Source organism: Falco punctatus (assembly GCF_963210335.1).
Source record: "Falco punctatus genome assembly, chromosome: 19".
Lineage (NCBI taxonomy): Eukaryota > Metazoa > Chordata > Aves > Falconiformes > Falconidae > Falco > Falco punctatus.
In genome coordinates this window covers 4,530,700-4,548,519 of record NC_137599.1, presented here as the reverse complement: position 1 = coordinate 4,548,519, position 17,820 = coordinate 4,530,700, and the positions used below count along the sequence as shown (strand labels likewise).

General features: G+C 52.9%; 1 protein-coding gene across 2 annotated transcripts in view; it reads left to right on the top strand.

Annotated features, from left to right (window-relative positions):
• Nucleotides 1-2,746: 2,746 nt before the first annotated feature.
• LOC308055490 (acid-sensing ion channel 2-like) overlaps nt 2,747-17,820 on the top strand; it is a 117,787-nt gene continuing 102,713 nt past the window's right edge. For both annotated transcript variants that reach the window (XR_013924535.1, XM_080369466.1), the window contains exon 1: nt 2,747-3,609. Coding sequence is in view for 1 of the 2 variants with exons in the window: in XM_080369466.1 (XP_080225592.1) it covers nt 3,082-3,609 (528 nt within the window). In the remaining variant the exon portion in view is untranslated. The remainder of the gene's footprint in view (nt 3,610-17,820) is intronic.

The window sequence follows — 17,820 nt, the reverse complement described above, 5'->3', positions numbered from 1 at the left end:
TTTAGAAAAACTTCAGAGTATTTGTCTTTCCCATACCTGTCGGGTGCGTGCAGGTTACGTCTTGGAGGGAAGAATGGCAGGATTCACCCAACATGATTCACTTATTTTCCCCTGTTAGTTTCCTTTCCATCCAAATTCTGTTCTCCGGCAGAAGTAGCAAACTCACCCACCCCAAGGGATGACTTCAGAAGTGACTTGTTGATTAATAAGCAATATTCATTGATTCCAGCTCTATTATTCCTCCCATGCATTAAGCCCAATAAGCTTTTAAGCTGCTCTGGCTGTGTAAAGCATTAACCAGGACTCTGATGCAGCAAGCGCAGGGGGTGAGCGGGCAACCGGAGCTGCTTCCTCAAATACCTGGAGAAACGGAGATGGTTCCCGAGGGATGGGTGGCCGGGAAGGGCGGGACACCACGCAGCTGATGCAGGCGTTGAACTTCACCGTCAGGTTTTGTCCGGTTTGGATCCATTGTGTTTTCCACCGGGAAGCTTTTGCATTTTAGCTCAGGGGTGAAGCTGATCTTGGTCACCCTACTCCTATTTACCGTCGGTCATTGTTTGTTTGTTAGTTAAGAATAGTCGCTTCCCTGGGATAAATCAGGCAGGGAGATTTGAGCGGATCATTTGGAGTGGGCGCAGTCGGGGAAGATAGCAGCTTTCCACGCCAACCTGCTGTTCTTTCCTTCACTGAGCTACCCCCAGCCAAAAAAACCCCAAGTGACGAAGCCTTTGGGAAGGGGAAGAGGTTGAAAATGAACCAGGGGACCAAGCCCAGGGCTGCGCCGTGCGCCTGCAGCCAGGCACAGCCCAGGCACTGCCAGTGAGCCCAGCACCGTCCAAGCCTGTCTTTGCTGCAAGGTAGTGATGGAGTTTGCGGGGCAAGGCACATCAGAGGATGTTTAGAGTCGGGCACCTTTTCTTTCCTTGCATTTGTGTCCATACATCAGGGGTGTAACGATCGCAGCCCACCTGGTGGCAAAGCACTTGGGATGTTTATTATCCTGTGAGGGAGCCAAGGGGAAAAACTCCCACCGATTTCAACAGGCAGCCAGGAGAAAGCGGAGCTCTGCCTCGAAACCAGGCGGAGAGGCTCGAGGGGAGCTACTCGGTGCCACGTTATAATAAATGTCGTAACTGCTGGGCTTTTCCCGTTGGGTTTAGGAAAGGTCACAGCCATCTGTCTGGGTTTGAAAAGGGCTGGACGCTCCTAAGCAGTGCTAAAAATGGTGAAACACCTGCATAATGTGCGCCGTGAGCAGCGGCACGGCACATGGAGACGAGTTATTTGGGGGAGCAGAGCTGAGCCCCCGCTGACGTGTTTGTGCCGATCCCTGTCGGCAGCGAGCGTGGTGCCGGAGCCCAGGGCACAGGCTCGGGCCCCTCGGATGGATTTTTCCAGGGTCGGGAGTGGGATTTTGGGGACAATTCCCCACCAAGTCGAGGTTTGCTGAGCGTTTGCAGCTTTGCCACTGTAAATAAGAAACTCTGGGCGAGAGGCTGGAGATAACCAGGCTGTAACGGCTCCATCTATTGGGTAAAAATATAAAAGGGATGGAGCGCACACAGAAAATGAATTCAGATGAAAAAAAATATCAGAGAGGATTCAAAGCAGTTATCGCCACTTACAGCTTAATTGGACACAATTATAGAAATGTTGCTTGGTACTGTTCAAAATCCCAACGAAGGTAACGGCGAGCTGCTTTTGGAGACAGAGCTGAGCAAAGGCGATGCGATGCCAAGGGGTATCGCAAGCCCTCGGCGGGGTGTTGGGTGGCAAAGGGGGGTCGGGGCGGCTGTGCCCGGGATGGGGGTCTTGGGATCACACGGGGGGAGGGGGAGCAGCGCTCGGCCAGGGGGGCTTTGCTTTGCTGGGTGCCTTCCTGCGGACGTCCACTCTTTCATGGGAGCAGAGGATCGTGGAGCAGCTTTGCTAAGGAAAGCAAACAACACCCCCCCCCCCAAAAAAAAAAAACCCACAACCAAAACCCAAACCCAAACCCCAATCCAGCACTTTCACCAGCAAGGAGCCGCTAGGGAGGGGGGCTGCGCCCCTCGCCCGTGCTCCCGGGGGCTGTGCCGCTGGTCCCGTGTCTTCCCCCGGGAATGCTGAAAAACAAACTCCGGGGCGGGGGGGGGGGGGCCTCCCCGGACCCCGGGCGGCGGCAGCGGCGGTCCCGGGGCGGCGGGCAGGGCTCGCCCCCCCTCCCCCCGCGCTGCCGGGAGACACGGAGCGGGGGGGCAGGAGGGGCGCGATCAGGGCCGAGCATCCCTCCCTCCGCCTCCCAGCGCGGCGGGGCTGGCCGCCGGGACCGGCACCGAGCTGCGCCGCGCTCTTCCTCCTGCTCCTCCTGCTCGGCGCGGCGGCGGGGGCTTTCCGGGGGGGGGCGGGGGGCAGCGGCAGCCCGGCTGCGGGGGAAGGGGGGTCCCGCAGCCGCAGCCCGCGGGGGTCCCGGCGTCATCGCCGGGGCTCGCTCGGTGCCGGGAAGCAGCGGCGGCCCCGGGTGCTAGCGGGGGGGGGGGGCGAGCTGCCGGTACCGGGGCTCTCTGGTGCCGGGGAGCAGCGGCGGCCCCGGGGGCCGGACCGGTCCTAGCGGGGGGGGGGAGGCGGCGGCGCCCGGTACCGGGGGGGGCGTCCCGGCGCCACCGCCGGGGCTCGGTCGGCGCCGGGGAGCAGCGGCGGCCCCGGGTGCTAGCGGGGGGCGGGCCGGCGCCGCCCGGTGCCGGGGGGCGGGGGGCGTGTGCGCGCGCGGGGGAGCGGCGCCGCAGCATGTGAGCGGTGCGGCCGCCCAGGCGGGAGGCTCGGCCGGCGGCTCCCGGGCAGGGCGGCCCCGCTGCCCCCCGCGGGGCGCGGCCGGGGGGCGGCGGCGGCGCTCGTAGCGGCGGGGCCCAGCATGCCGCGCTGCCGGAACTGCTGCCCGGCGGAGCGCTCGGTGGCGGAGCGCTCGGTGCCGGCGCGGCGGGCTGCCCGCGGCGGCTCCCCCCGCCGCTCGGGGCCGCTGCCGGCCGCGGCTCGGGGGGCGGCGGGGCCCGGCATGGCGCGGCGCTGCTCGCCCTGAGCCCGGCGCGGCGGGGAGCGCCCATGGCGCGGGGGCGCCGGGGGCCGCGGCTGCACGGGCTGCGGCACATGTGCTCGCGGCGGGCGGCGCTGCCGCGGCGTGCGCTGTGGGTGCTGGCCTTCTGCACGGCGCTGGGCTTGCTGCTCGCCTGGTCCTCCAACCGCCTGCTGCACTGGCTCGCCTTCCCCTCGCACACCCAGGTGCGCACCGAGTGGAGCCGCCAGCTGCCCTTCCCCGCCGTCACCCTCTGCAACAACAACCCGCTGCGCTTCCCCCGGCTCTCCAAGGGGGACCTCTACTACGCGGGGCACTGGCTGGGGCTGCTGCTGCCCAACCGCACCGCCCGCCCGCTGCTCACCGAGCTGCTGCGCGGCGACGAGGCGCGGCTCCGCTGGTTCGCCAAACTGGCCGATTTCCGCCTCTTTCTGCCCCCCCGGCACTACGAGGGCATCAGCGCCGACTTCATGGACCGCCTGGGCCACCAGCTGGAGGACATGCTGCTCTCCTGCAAGTACCGCGGCGAGCTCTGCGGGCCCCACAACTTCTCCGCGGTGAGTGTGACCCCCCACACACCCGGTGCTCGGGGGGCTCCGGGGGATGGGCAGGGTAGCCCCCCGCCCGGCAGCGCCCCGTTCTCCTTGCAGCCCCCCTTTTCCCGACCCCCTCGGCGGGTCCCAGTTTGCTCCAGTGCTCGGTTCCCCTCCGGACCGCAGCTGATGCGCTCTGGTCCCAGGCCATCAGCAGCGGATGCTGAGGGGCGGGCTGCCCACTCATTTTTTAATTAAAAAAAAAAAAAAGAAAGTGCTGTGGCCATCCCAGCTGCTTCTGTCACGCTTTCCCTGTTGCTTCCAGCATAGTTGCATCCCGACTTTTCCCACCTCTAGCCGGGAGGGGAAGCGGCCCCCGGGGCCCCCGGTCCCGTCCCGTCGGGGGGTGCCGTGCCCGGCCCCTGCCCCTCCGGCTGCCCGGGCATGGGGTTGCGGAGCTGCACCTTGTGTTGGGCTGTCGGGCAGCCTGATGAGGCTCGCAGGTGATGAGCTCTGCTAATGAGAGCTGCCGCCCTCACCTTCCAGAAGCCGCCCCCCCAGCCGATGCACGGGCCGGGAGTTTGCCGGTGGGCTCTGCCATGGCAGCGACCCCCAAACTCAGGGCACGGTTTTGCAGACCACCGAGAGTATCTGCCTGCAAAAATTCCTCTGGGACCGCTGGCAAGCTACGGCGCGGTGAGAGGGGATGCTGAGTTGCAGTAGCTCTAAGCGAGAGCTGGAACCGGACTCTCTTGAATGACCCTTTCGTACTTCATTGATAGCAGCTGGATGTTTATTGTGCTGGAATATTCTGCTCCTCTGATCTCTGCAGATATCCTAGAGAGGTGTACGCTGTGACTAAACACTCCTGCTGCTGCTAGTGGTGCCCGTGTCTGTAGGGAGAGATAACTAGTTCGAGCTGTTGCTGCTCCGCACGCAGGAGAGGAGTTGAATTCCCTGTTCTGGAAGTGCTGCCTGAGATGCATACCTAAAATCAAAAGAAATTGTCTCTTTGGATTTGTCACATCAAGCCTAGCTGGCTGCTAAATTGTAAAAGGGAGGAGAGAGAAGATCCCTGCGGGATGAAGTGAGCTGCCCAGGACTGTTGAGTTAGCATATGCTGCTGCAAAGATGAGCAGAAATGGAACGCTTTTTTTTTTTTTTTTTTTAAGTGTATAGAGATGGGCCCTTTATAGCAGGACAAGTCTGCAAGTGGTGGCACAAGGAAATTTGGGAATGATAGGCAGAGGCAGGCACTCGGTGCCGCTGGGCTGTGGGAAGCTGCCTCCCTCTGCCAGTTCCCCAGTTTCCAGGTGTGATGATGTTTGTCGCCACGATCTGGCTGCGGGTTTTAATGAGCTCTTGTTCTGAGTTGTGGCGAGCAAGGCAACATGACTCACGTTGTCCCAAGAAATATAAAGTCAGGAACGCTGTTTTGGGCTGACACGGGCTAAGGGTGCTGTGGGGAGTAATGCCGGAGTTAAGGGCAGGCTCTGATGTAACTCATTACTAGAAGCTCTGCAGCAGCTGTTTTGGACCACCCAGTGGGGTAATGGAGGTGGTCTCTCCAACCATCCTGCGCAGACCTGAAAAGTTGCCTCTTGTGGGTGGGGGAGAAGGAAACGGGTGCGTGTCGGCCCCTCAGGACTCGCTGGGAGCTCGCAGGACACGGGGGCGCGGGGCAGCGCTCCCCACCTCCGGTCAGACCTGTGCTGTTGCACGGAGTCACTCAGCTGAGGAAATAGGAAAAATACAGGGGAACTTTCCCCCTCCTTCCCATCCCAAAGGGTGTGCGGCCCCAGCGCTGGGGTGAAGGGAGATGGGACCCTCCGTGCCAGGGGAAGCAACTGGAGCTGCCTTCCTTGTGCTGAGCAGCTGCGTGAAGCAGGATGAGACGGGGGGCGAGTGCCACCTCCCTCCGTCACAGCATGTCCTTCCTCCTCCCCGTTAGACAGCAAAGGAGTGACCTCTGCGTCGTCCTTGAGTAAAGGCTGAGGAGCTTTTCCACCTGTGAATCCCTAGAAAAGAGAGGTATTTCTTTGGGAGATGCTGGAAACAACTTCTTGGGGGTCTGGAGACCTCGCTGCGGGGGGGACACCTCGCTCCCTGGGGTGTGTAGCCTGGGCTCAATGCACCAAACCCAGGCTTTGGGCTTTGCTGTGAGGGTTGAGAGTTGCGCAGTCCCAGGCATCCCTTTGGGTCTGGATTACTTGAAGCTTCTGCTTTTCCTCCTGAGTTGGGAGGAAATAACACCAAGGAGGGGCAAGAAAATTGTGTGGTTTGAACTGGGCACTGATGTGTAGCAAAGCGGGTGAAAAAGATCAAATGCAAAGTGAATAAATGATAGTGTAAAGAGTATTTTGCAGTTCTTCTAGCTGCTCAGATGCTCAAAGAGCATGTTCTGTCACAAAAAATCAAAGTGAGGTAATGCTTGCAGGGTTGTGTCTTTCATTAGGTAAAAAAAAAAACAAAAACAAAACCCAAACAAAAACCACAAAAAAACAACCAAAAGATGAAACCAGACATCTTTTTGAGCAAACAAGTGCTTCCTTAGATCTGAAGCAGAAGCATCTCTGGATGAGAGAGCTGGTCTCCTTTCATTCTTTCCAACCCTGTTAGAGCATCTCATCCAAGAGATTGCCCCTCCTTTCAACCTCGCCTTGTTTATGCCGTGAGGGTATGGTGGGAATTGCACTTCTGTAGCGTGAAAAAGCAAAGGGCTACTTGAGAATAAGCACAGCAAAACCAACACGTGGAGGTAGCATTGCTTTTTTTGTTGTTCCCCGGTATCTGCAAAGGTAAGGGTTTCCCACTGATTTGTGGAACTGGGTGCTGCGGGACTAAAATCACTGACTTGGGCATGCTTAATTGTAGAGGAATTATAGAGGAATGAAGGCAGGTTAATTAACATTGCTAATGTACAGCTGTGGGCTGGCTTGGGGGGTGGGGGGTGGCTGATGTGGATGATGTGCAGCTGTGGCTGGTTCCTGCTAAGTAGTTAAATAGCTCTAAGGGGGATGGAAGGGGGGCACTGGATGGAGAGAGACTCAGAAGAAGCAGAGGGAGAGGAGAGCGTCCTGGATGTGGGAGAGACAAGGAGAGACCCCGGGAGAAGCAGGAGGTCAGGAAGAGGAGCCCGGAGAAGGAAGAATCCAGATGCAGCAGGGTCAAGAAGCAGGTGGGCTGGCCTGGAGAGGATGGAGGAACAGCCGGGACAGTAGATCTTGTGAAACCTGGTGGGGGATCGGTGGCTGTGCCGGGGCAAGGTGTGGGAACTGCTTATGGAAGTTCCCTGGGACGGGATGGGGAGAGCCTTGCTGCGGCCGGCTGGTTTGCTAGTGCTGTGACATTTAACTTCTTTATGAGCGCTGGGTTTGGAATTATCCTCTTGCTGGTGCAAGGTGGGCTGTGTGCAGTGCTTTCCAGCTGGGCGAGACGGAGTCTCCTACCCCTCGGTCAATAGATGTGGGTTTACTTATTTCTGTAGGCGGTACCGAAACGCTTGGCTGTCGCACGATGCGATGGGTGTGCACGTGCTTGGCTGTCGCCTTGACCCAGGGGAAGCAACTCTTCAGTAGCTGGTGTCTCTCAGAAACTTCTTCCCGTTTCTGATGTCAAAGTGTTGAACCGGGCAGTTTTGTGGTTAAAGGTGGTATTTGCTTTCCCTTGCAGGAGTGGCCCCATCTCCCTGTAACTGAGTATCTGGATTAAGTGTAGAACTCCTGTGAATCTGAGTGTTGATCTGTTCCACTGAGCTCACTTTTCTTCCAAAATATATCTTGATTGTCCTGTCCTGTGCTTATCGATTTCTGTTTAATAAGTTTCTCAGAAAGGGAAAAAAAATAATAAATGAATACATCGCACGGGTTGGGATTTATGGGCTAATTACCTCGTCCTGATTCAATAGCTTCCCAGTTAAAGCCTGTCACCTGTGACTCTGCCTGGGAGGGGGCAGCTTGTGCCCTGCCCGTTGCAAGGGGGAGAGATGGGCTGTGCAGGGGGGGCTGTGGGTCTCTGTTTCCATCCTGACTGTGCCTGGGTGAAACCAGCCCTGCTGGAGCTGTGATTTACGGGGTGCTTTGACAGTTCTGTGGTTAATACCTGTTAGTGTTTCTATTTGGTGGCTGTTTATTTTTTTTTCTTAAAACGTTTTTCTTTATTCCCAGAACAGGGATTGTATGGGGTAGGGGTGGAATAGAGACCTGGGTGCCGCTTTGCTGTAGGAAACTGCATTTCTAAAAATATTGCTGAATGCTGGGGTGGGGTTATTTTGTTGTTTCCCCACCAGATAATCACCTGTGTCCCGTGTGAGGCTGACACTTGTCAAGGTAAATTACTGAGGCACTTCCAGCACGGGGTGTGGGTGCTGGGTTTCGCTGTGGCCGCAGATGGGGAGCGCTGTGCCACTGGCTTGGATGGGCCGGGGCTGGAAGTGGCTGTAAGCGCCGTATTTAGCACCACCGTAACTAATTGCACAGTAATTTCAGTGTGCATGTGTGGTTTTGTTTGTTTGGGGATTGTGTTTACTCGATTACAAACAAACTGTATTACCCAATTCCTTTTTAGACCCCTATTCTGTTACATTTTAATTTTAATTTTTTTTTTTTCTTAGCGCCAGTTCCAAACATAACTTAAATCTGGCTTGCTGTTACTATTGCTTTTGGAAGGGAAGTGGGTTGCGTTTAATTATGCTGATGTGGGGCTGAAGCTTTAAATATGCTCCCGATTTGTACAAGTGCCATTTAAGGGAACTACGCGCGGAGCCAGTTGGATTCAGTCTGGCTCATTAAAGCATCAGTGCCAAGTCCGTGCGCTCCTCACCAGACTGCAGCGGCATGAAGTAATATTGCTAATTTTGTGTTAGTTAGTGTCAAAGAATCCAAGGAGAAATTAGGACTGAGCTGCATGAAGCGCTACCCAAAATGATGCTCGCTGGGAAAGGTGGGCTGGTCCCAAGCAAGGGTTGGGACGATTTAAGGTAGGTTGGGGTCAGTTGGTCCCTGTGCTGAAGTCGGATAGTCGTGTTTTCCTGTACAGTTGGTTGTTGAGGTGATTATGACAGCAATTAGGATGGGGAATAAAAATTGAGATGAGCTGGCTTGGCGATTGGCATCTAATTGCTGGCTGGGTGTGGGGTGAGCATCAAGCTGCTGAAGGAGAGGGAGCAAGGAGCATCGCCGGGCTGGTGTGGCGCTAGCCCTTCCGAAGCAGGTTTGAGTTTAAGAGATCTCAAATAAATCCATGGAGCAAGAAAAGCTGGGCAGTGTGCGTCATCTGGGGTCACAGCTTCTCTTACCCTTATTTAATCTGGGAGCTTGATGCTTGTGGAGAACCAGCTCCCTTGGCAGTAGCCAGCAGCTCTGCCAGGCTTTCTGTTATCGCGCCTTTTTGATTTAGGAGTTTGAAATGGGATGTGGTTGGAATGTGGGTACCAGTCCTTTTTATTTTTTTTTTTTTTCTGCAGATAGCCCAATTTATCTTGTCTCATGGGATTGATAGACCACATCAGCAGACCTTCAGCGGGCAAATGCTGCCTTGACGCTGCAGCTGAATTTGTAAGGGCTGGTTGCTGTGACCTTTGAGGGGACGATGGCAAGGGCTTAGCTGAGAGAGGAGGTGGGTATGGTGCCAGGAGCAGGAGGACAATCCAGGCACTGGGAGGGCATTACAATTGGCCCAACAGTGACACAAGTTGGTGCAAAGGGGTTGCCATTTTCATTGCTACTTAGGGTTCCTTGGAGCTGGAATTAGCCCTTTGATGTGCTAATCGGTGTTGGTGTGGCCGTCTGCCAAAGCGCTTTGTGCTTCTTGGCATCTGGTGCGGAGAAGGTGTACGTTTTATTTCAGAAAGGGCTGGTTCTCCTTCCCAGTTCAGGCTTTTAGGAGATGGATTAGGTCTGGTTGAAATTCAGAGCTCCTGTCTCCTAGGGGACTTCGCTTGACTCTCTTTCTTTTTCTTTTTTTTTTTTTTTTTTGTTTTTTAATAGGTATGATATTAGAACTTTTAATGCTGTAAAATTATTTGAAAACATTTTGATTTGGTGTTGTCTTGACTGTGTGCTTCTCCTTAAGTGTAGATCATGTAGCTGAACCAGATCCCTTTAACAATTTTCCATTGGAAAATGGAGATGCTTTGAAAACTCTTCTGTTGGAACACTTTTGACCAATTCGCGCTCAAACAGATTCTAGATAGAGACATTACTGGTACTTTTCAATACGGCACAAACCAGTATTCCTCCAGACATGAGGAAGATAACATGCAGTTGCAACAAAAATGTTTTTTGCCACCCTCTATCTTTGGAGCATCTCTTCTTGAAAGAAGAAAAAACAATGACAAATGGAGGTGAGCGTGCAGGATAACAGCAATAACAGAGGTACGATTGGGGATTGATTTATGAGGCAGGACCAAAGGAGCCGTGTGAGTTGTCCAAGCCAAGGGTGGCTGTGGGAGCAGGAGGTGGCTCTGACGAGGTAGCCTTTAATGAGGATGTGTTTGGGATGGAGCCGAGGACCAAGGACCGAGAGGTTTCCAGGGTGGATAGAAACTTGCTTTAATTGGTCTTCTGCCATAGACAGGCGATTGAGAACGGGCTGTGGGGAGCAATTCTTTACTGTCTTGTGGATAATCAATTTGGTCCAGCCAAGCTTCTCTGACTTGCGCCTTTTTTTTTTTTTTTTTTTTTTTTTTTTTAATTTGAGAAATGACATTGGGTTTTAAAGGCTGGCATAAAACTGATCTGAGGAATGTGCCTCGCTGCTGGGTCAGCACTAATGTCTCTGAGCTCCATCAATACACCGTGCTGGGAAGGCTGCAACTAATTCTTTCGAGCTGATGCAGAGATGTGCCCCCGGGCTCTTGCCATAAACTCTTCAGGCTGTGTAGGATGAGGGTCTTCAGGGAGACCTGCTCTGCCTTGGTAATTTAGGGGGGGGAAAAAACCTAAACAGAAGGTTCCTTATGTTTTATGGTTGTACAGCCCCTTGGTCTTTGTTTCTGGGTAGCTGCACTGCAGGTGCTTGGTGGATGTTGCCTTTGAAGGCTGTTTTTGGGGTGGGAGGCTGCACCTGGGTCGCTTCCCCTGCCAAACCCAGAGGAAACCTTTGTGTTAGGGCTCCTGGCTGGGCAGGTGGGGATTGGATGTGCTGTGGTGGATCGTGTGGTTGCAGAGGGGGACAGGGTTGCAGCGGCGTGTCCGGGGAGAACGGGGCTGGGGTGGCTTCGTGCTGGTCCGTGCTCCTAAATCCTTCGCATCCTGTGCTTTGCAACCTGCCCGACCTGGGTCCAGCTGCAAGCAGCTGTTAAAACCTACCATCGTGTGAAGTTTAAACAAAATCTGGGCAAGTGTTTGGGGTGAAAGCTATGGGGACTGTTAGACGGGGAAGAAAAACACCTCTGTTCAGCAGGAAAACAGTTCAGCTAAGGCTTCGCCACTGTGAACCTCCTGAGCTTCTCCCAGTTTCTGGTCCTCTCTTGTCTCTGGGTTGGAGCACAGGAGCAAACCGCTTGTGTAGGGATGCACACCCAGTTTGTCAGAGGAGGGATGAGGAGAATCAGATTGCAGAAGCACAGGAGGGATTTTCACTAGAACTTCCCTCTCTGGTTTATTTTCTACCTACTCTTTTTTTTTTTTTTTTTTTTTTTTTTTTTTTTTTTTTTTTTCCCTCCATTTATGCTGAAGCCATCAGTCAGGAAACGAAATACCGGTTAGTTGCATGCTAAACATGTAATCATCAACATAGGTTTGTTTTAGTTGTATAATAGATTCCAAATAATTACTTGCCACCCTACCACAGAATTAATATAATTAGGGACATAATTACAGTTACCTACCACTCAGGGATACTGCTAAGGCTTAATTAATATTTGCAAATTGCTTCAGGATCTGCCAACCATCTACTAATATGTACCGAATGCAAAGAATAATAATTCTGGTATTGTTATGTAGGTACCAAAGGAAACTGGTGTGGGGAGGTTAAATAAACGCAGCGGAAATCCAGGTTTTCTGCAGGATGGAGATAAGTGGGATCGGGGCTCCCCGCTGCCCCCACGCACGTGGGAGATGCTGCTGAGGGTTTGTTCAGTGGAAATGGTTGTGGGGGGAGCCTGTTACCCCCCCGAGGCTGCTGCTGGGGTTTGCCTTTTACTCTGGGCGTAGCTCATGGCAATACCGTTTATCCTGAAATCCCCGGGCTGCTGGAGCATTGCAGGGTGCCCTAAGGGCTTTGCAGCATCCTGGGCCGGCTCCAGAAACCGTCCCTTTTCCCAGCGAGATGGCTGAAGTTGGGTCTGGGATGAATTTTTTCTTTTGGGTTTGCTTTTTCCATCCCGGCTGTGGGTTTGCCACCTCCTGAGCTGGGATGGAGGAGAACTGCTCCAGTGGGGCTGCGGGGTATTGCTGCAAATGCATTTATCCCTGGTTGGGGCTACGCCTGCCTGCGGGGCTGTTGCTTGTCCGTAAGTTTTGCATCTGATGCCATCCAAGGTGACATTCTCCATTCCCTGACCAGGAGGGCAGAGGCCAGCCTGTGGGTGGTACATCCCTGGGCGAGGATGCTGGCTGCGGGGCTGGGGTGGTGCAGTGCCCTTATTGCCTATTGCAGAGACAGAGACCGCTGCGTGCACATGGGGCCTGAAATGACCTGTGACGGATTGCCTGGGCTTTAAAAAATAAAAACCAAACCCAAAAGACACGTGCTAGCCCCAAAAGATTTAACAGCACGTAGGCAGGCTCGGCCAGGGCTTAGCAGTGGGGCTATTTTGTGTAGTCTTCCTTTCCTTACCTCTGCCCTTCTGCTTGCTTGCAATTGTTTTTTGTTGGTTTTTTTCCCCCCCTCCCTCCTGATTTGCTCTGTCTCACTTGCTTTGCAGTTTTCATCACTTCTTTCACCCTTCCCTGATTTCCCTTCCTTTCTCCTGTCCCCTCTCTCCGCTACTCTGACCGGGGCAAAAGTCACCCATGAATCTTGGTCTGTTTTGGAGTACGATCTTCTCTACACTCTTCTTCCCTCTTTCTGAAAATGGGGAAGGAAACCCTGTTGTTGCAAACCTCTGTGATAACGCAGCTGATTCATTCTGCTCTTAGGCAGTTCTGGGAATTCTTCCTCATTTTTTTCCCCCTCCACCCGGAGTGCTGTAATTTCATGCAGTGGGAGAAGGTATTTGTAATTTGTTTTTGATTGTTCCACTCCCCTCTCCCACAATTTTGTAATTTACTTCGGGAATAAAATGAACTCCAGCAAAACATCCTCCTCAACACCCTTGAGCTTTAAATTTTTCAGTAATACAGTGTGAACATAAATTAAGAACTAGAGCTGTTACTAATCTTATGACCACACTCGCTCACATACTGATTTTCATATGGTATATTAAATCAAGAAGAATGGCCTATTATAATACAATTAGCTGTGATTCACAAGCAGGAATTACTGTTGCCGTTGTGGGGGAAAAGTTGCGTAATACAATCAGAGAAGACTGAAGCCTTTGTGGTTTGGGTGTTTTGGGTTTTTTTTGCCTTTTAAAAACGCTTCAACATCTGGAACCAAGGAAAACCTGTGGTGAGGGATTCACCACGTATTTTGTAATAAATGTATGTAATGATTGAAAATACCTCGTTGTGGGCATGTAAATCTTTATAGGCTCCCAACATATGTTACTAACAAAAAGAAATAATGTCATCCGGTGGCTTTGGTAGACTTAATGCATCGGTGCTCCCCAGCCTGCTCTTGCAGAAGGACCCTGATCTGTCTGAGCAGTGGGCAGGAGCAAAAGCCTCAGCAGCTTGACCACAGAGCTGTGTTCCTGCAGCTCCAAACCGCTTCAAAACCAGCCCAGATCCAAGTGGTAGAGAGGTTTTTACAAGCAGTTGGAGAGATACGGACGCTGAGTAGCATCTCCCTCTAGCTTGAGGGCTTGCTGGGAGCATCTCCTCCTGCAGTGCTGGTTTTTGTGGTCCCTTAGAGGACTGGCTGCTTGGGGCTGTGGACCATGTGTGTCTTGTGGGAGGATGCTTCAGGGTTCATCCAACATCATAGCGAGTTGGTACGTGAAGTCCTTTGGGCTCTGACCTGGGCTCGTGCTCCTTGAAGCCTTGGAATTCCAGCCAGGAGTCTTTGGCTTGTCTCCATCCAGGCAGCGATGCTAATGAGAGATGCTTTGTGAGGTCCTAGGTGGTTTGTCGCTCTGGTTTTCTGTTTGAAAGCTTCCTTCCGCGTGTGCTGGTGAGGGAGAGGAAAACCCCTCTCCTCCCACGCTGTCTTTAACCAGGCGATGGGAAGAGCCGCAGTTTTCTCCCACTTTGCCTGAGGGCAACCGGTGACCATAATATCCAGGAAAATGGGTCTGAAATCACAGAATGCAAAACTGCAAGTGGGATTGAAGTCTGCTTTTTCTCACTAGCTCAGGGTGCTGGGAGGGAAGCACCCACTTAGGCAGAGATTTAATGGGCTGTGTTAGGGAAGGTCTAATGATCCCTTCCTCTTGCAGTCTAGAAAGGAGTGTGGTGTGTGAGTGTGCCTTCATTGTTGTGTATATATATATATCTTTATTTTTTTTTTTTAGCTGGGGACTTCCTGAGTGTTAGAAGGAATGCTTTTCCCCTCTTCTCCTCCCTGCTTGATCTCCTGCCCTGTGCTTGTCTTGGTCTGCACCGTGTCTTGGGAATTGCTCCTCCATCACAGTCGAGAGCCAGGGGAGAGGGCTTCCCATTTCTGCAGGCGGGGAGGTGAGGAGGAACGGGGATGCTGAGGCTGCTGCTGGGACTCAAGGCAAGCTGCAGATGGGCTTACACACTTCCATGGCTGCACGGGGAAGGGGAATGAGCCCCTGAGGCTGCTTCTCCCTGCACGACCCCATGGGAGAGTGCAGGGACACCCACAACGATGCCGCCAGCCTGCACCCCTGTGCTTATATTGTGAGGCTTCATCTCTCTCAGACCTTCTTTCCTTGCTAAATTTAGTAGAAACGCCTCCAAAAGCAGTGGAAAACAGGCAAGTTTTTTTGCTGTACTACAGTGGGAAAGCAGCCTGAAAGTTTCCCTAAAACACACCAATGTGTATCATACAATTCCCCCAGGTGCATATAAATTTATAAGAAATATTTTGTTGCAATGGATTCTGTGAGGGATTAGTAGTCTTTATACCCTCCGTTTTCTTCCCCTTGTGCTACCACCTCCTGGCATAATGCGTGGGAATGCGTGTGCTGCTCACGGTGGGATCTGGGAGCGTTGAGGCTGGAATTCTCTGCGGCGGGAGCAGCAGCGTGCAGTGCCAGTCGGGCTGTCCAGCTCCTTCCCTGCCTTGGATAATAATTAAGCATCTCCTGGTCTCTAAACCAGTTTATGCTCAGCTGAATGCAAAAATGCATTCCTTCCCGAGAGCGAGTGTATTTTCAGCATAAGGTATCACCCTGCCTTGAGTTATTCACTGTGAAACAATACTTAAAATATTTACTGCGTAAGGTGACAAATCCAGACGTTGCATGCACATAATCTCAGCTACCTCCACCGTCATAAAATCAACACGCTTCATACTATCAAACACATCAGTCATTCTGTTTCTAATAATATCTGCATCCATATACTCCGTTGAAACCTCCTACAGGTCTTGGATGACTTATTGCACCCAGGGCTGCGGCTAGATTCTGCGCTGTGCGTTTCATTAGTGGTTATCGACGCTCACTCTCGTGCATCCACCACCATATTTCAGTGGAGCAACCAGCCAAGGATGCGTGCAGAGCTGGTTTTCTTCTGGACCGGAAAAGCCCAAAGATGGTTTTCTTCTGAAAAGTGCATTTGCTTCTTAGCTTTACAAAATTTGCCTCCTCTTCTGTGTTCCTGCGTTGAACATAGCTCTGATTTCCCTCATCCTTTCCCTCCATCCCGGTTTATCAGCCTCCAAAAGCGTTAGTCCCTCATCCTTTCTGCTCTCACTGCCCCCGTCCCACCTCCGTGCTGGGGATGGGGATGCAGAAGTCCCCAACCTTTCGATGAGATAACGGCCCCTTGCTTCACGGGGGTGGGTTTGTGGTTGTAGGAGGCTATTTCAGTGTCACGGTTTCTGCTCGCTGCTCTCTCATTACCTTAATTAAACACAGCCTCCAGGCTTTAAAAGTATGATCTCCCTGACTCCGGGATCATATGTTTTCATGACCTGGGAGGGCAGAGGCTTCGTCATGGCTTTTTTTGCCAGGCAGGCAGAGTGAGGAGAGAGACGGGACAGATGGATGCTGCTCTCTTGGCTGGTTTTTTCCCCTCCAGCTTGCGGGTGCCCAGCCGCTCCCGAGCCCTGTGTGACGCAGCCTTTGGAGAACCCTCCTTCCCTGGTGTTCTGCATCGCTCTGGGTGACTTTCCCAGATCCTTCCTCTCTTTTCCATCACCTCCCTGCTGCTCTTGTTGCATTTTCTATTGCCTTGTTCCCATTGCCATCCCCAGGTTTTGGCTGCTGGTCAACCTTTGGGCATCCAGCTGTGCTGCTGCTTGGTTGCCCAAGTCTGGACAATGCTGCTTTGTGGGTTCAGCTGCATTTTCTGTATTTTTTTTTCATAATATTGAACAAACACTGCTTTGTGTTTTAAACATCCTTCTGAAACGGTGGGGCCTAGAATGGCACACAGTATCGCCTCCCTTTAAGTACTATGTGTGGTGCTGGGCCCCACCACTTAAGAAAGAGGTGAAGGTTCTGGAATGCTTCCAGAGGACAGCCAAGCCGGTGGCAGGGCTGGCATGTCCCATGAGGACGGCTGAGGACTCTGGGCTCATCTTGTGTGGAGAGAAGGCAGTGGAGAGGCGAGCTGGGTGCTCCCTGCAGCATCCTGAGCAGGGGGTGTGGGAGGGAGGTGCTGAGCTCTTCTCCCTGGGGTCCGGGGACAGGGCACCTGGGAACGGCTCAGCGTTGTGCCAGGGAGGTTCAGGTGGGACATGAAGAACCGTTTCTTTACCAAGAGGGCGGTCACACACTGGGACAGGCTTCCTGGAGGGGTGGTGGGTGCCCCAACCTGTTGGTGTCGAAGAGGCTTTTGGACAATGCCCTTAATAACGTCTTTTGGTCAGCCCTGAAGTGGTCGGGCAGTTGGACGGGGTTGGCATCGTGTGTCCCTTCCAGCTGAAATAGTCCGTCTTGCCCCAGGTTCTATCCTTGCCCAATGTTCTAGAACATCTTCTGCCTTTGAGTTTTCCAAGTGGTGGACAATTCCCCGTGACTTCACTGCTTGTGTCGACCCACCTGGCCTGACTTTTTTTTTTTTGTGCTAAATGAATTGCATGTGCTGATGTGTCCGAGGCACTTGCACAGGAAAGCTGTTGGGAGGCAGGTGTAAATAATGTTCTTGGCTGGGTAGGGAGATGCAATAAATTCATTAGTGTCCTGTGACAGCGCGACTTGCTGCTTGGAAAAGGTTCATCTCAACTCCTGGTGCTTTTCTGTGCTGGCTGCCGGGGATTTATTGCTGCGGGATGTGCGAGAGTTTAACTCGCATGTTTTTGTATTCGCGTAAATATCGTCTCCTGTTCAAAAGACCTTTCGCTCCTGAAGTCAAACTGTTCAGTTTCGACTTTGCACGAGAGGGTATTTCTTTGCACCAGGATTTGATCCAGTGCCGTGCTACTTCCACTAAATTAACCCATCGTTAATTAGTTAATTGGTGGTAGCCTTGACGATAGGGAGAAATTACAGGTCTTTCCCCTACCACATCTTGCCCTTGCCAAGGTTGGGGAGGTTCTGTTTGGGGTGACTCCTGAAACTGAGGTCTGCCACCTTTGGGGGAAGGATAACATGCATGTGGGGGGGAGAGACATCACCATAAATTGCAGGTTTTGTAGCTTTACACAGGCTGGTACGCCGGGTGGAAGCAGCTCCGTCGCAGTTGCTGTAGATCGGCACGTGTGTGTGTGTGTGTGTGTTACACCTGAAGATGCACCGAAGGGTTTAGCAGGACCAAATCTCAACAGTTGGCCAAAGGTTAACAAAAATAGCATTTTAAGCTGGTTAAAGATTTTCTTATGATTTGTGTTTTGCTTTCTGACTTGGGTGTTACTGGAGGTCAAACTTCCAAGACTTTCTTTGTGGCTGTAAGGATTAGGCACTTAGGTTTAAAAAACATTCACCGTAAAATACCTGGGTGTCCTTAGCACTGGTATTTAAATGTCAAATACTGTCTGTTTACGGACTCCAGAGGTTTGGCTGGGCACAGAAAAACCCAGGGTGGTTTTGTGATGCTGGTACATGCTGTTTGTGAACCG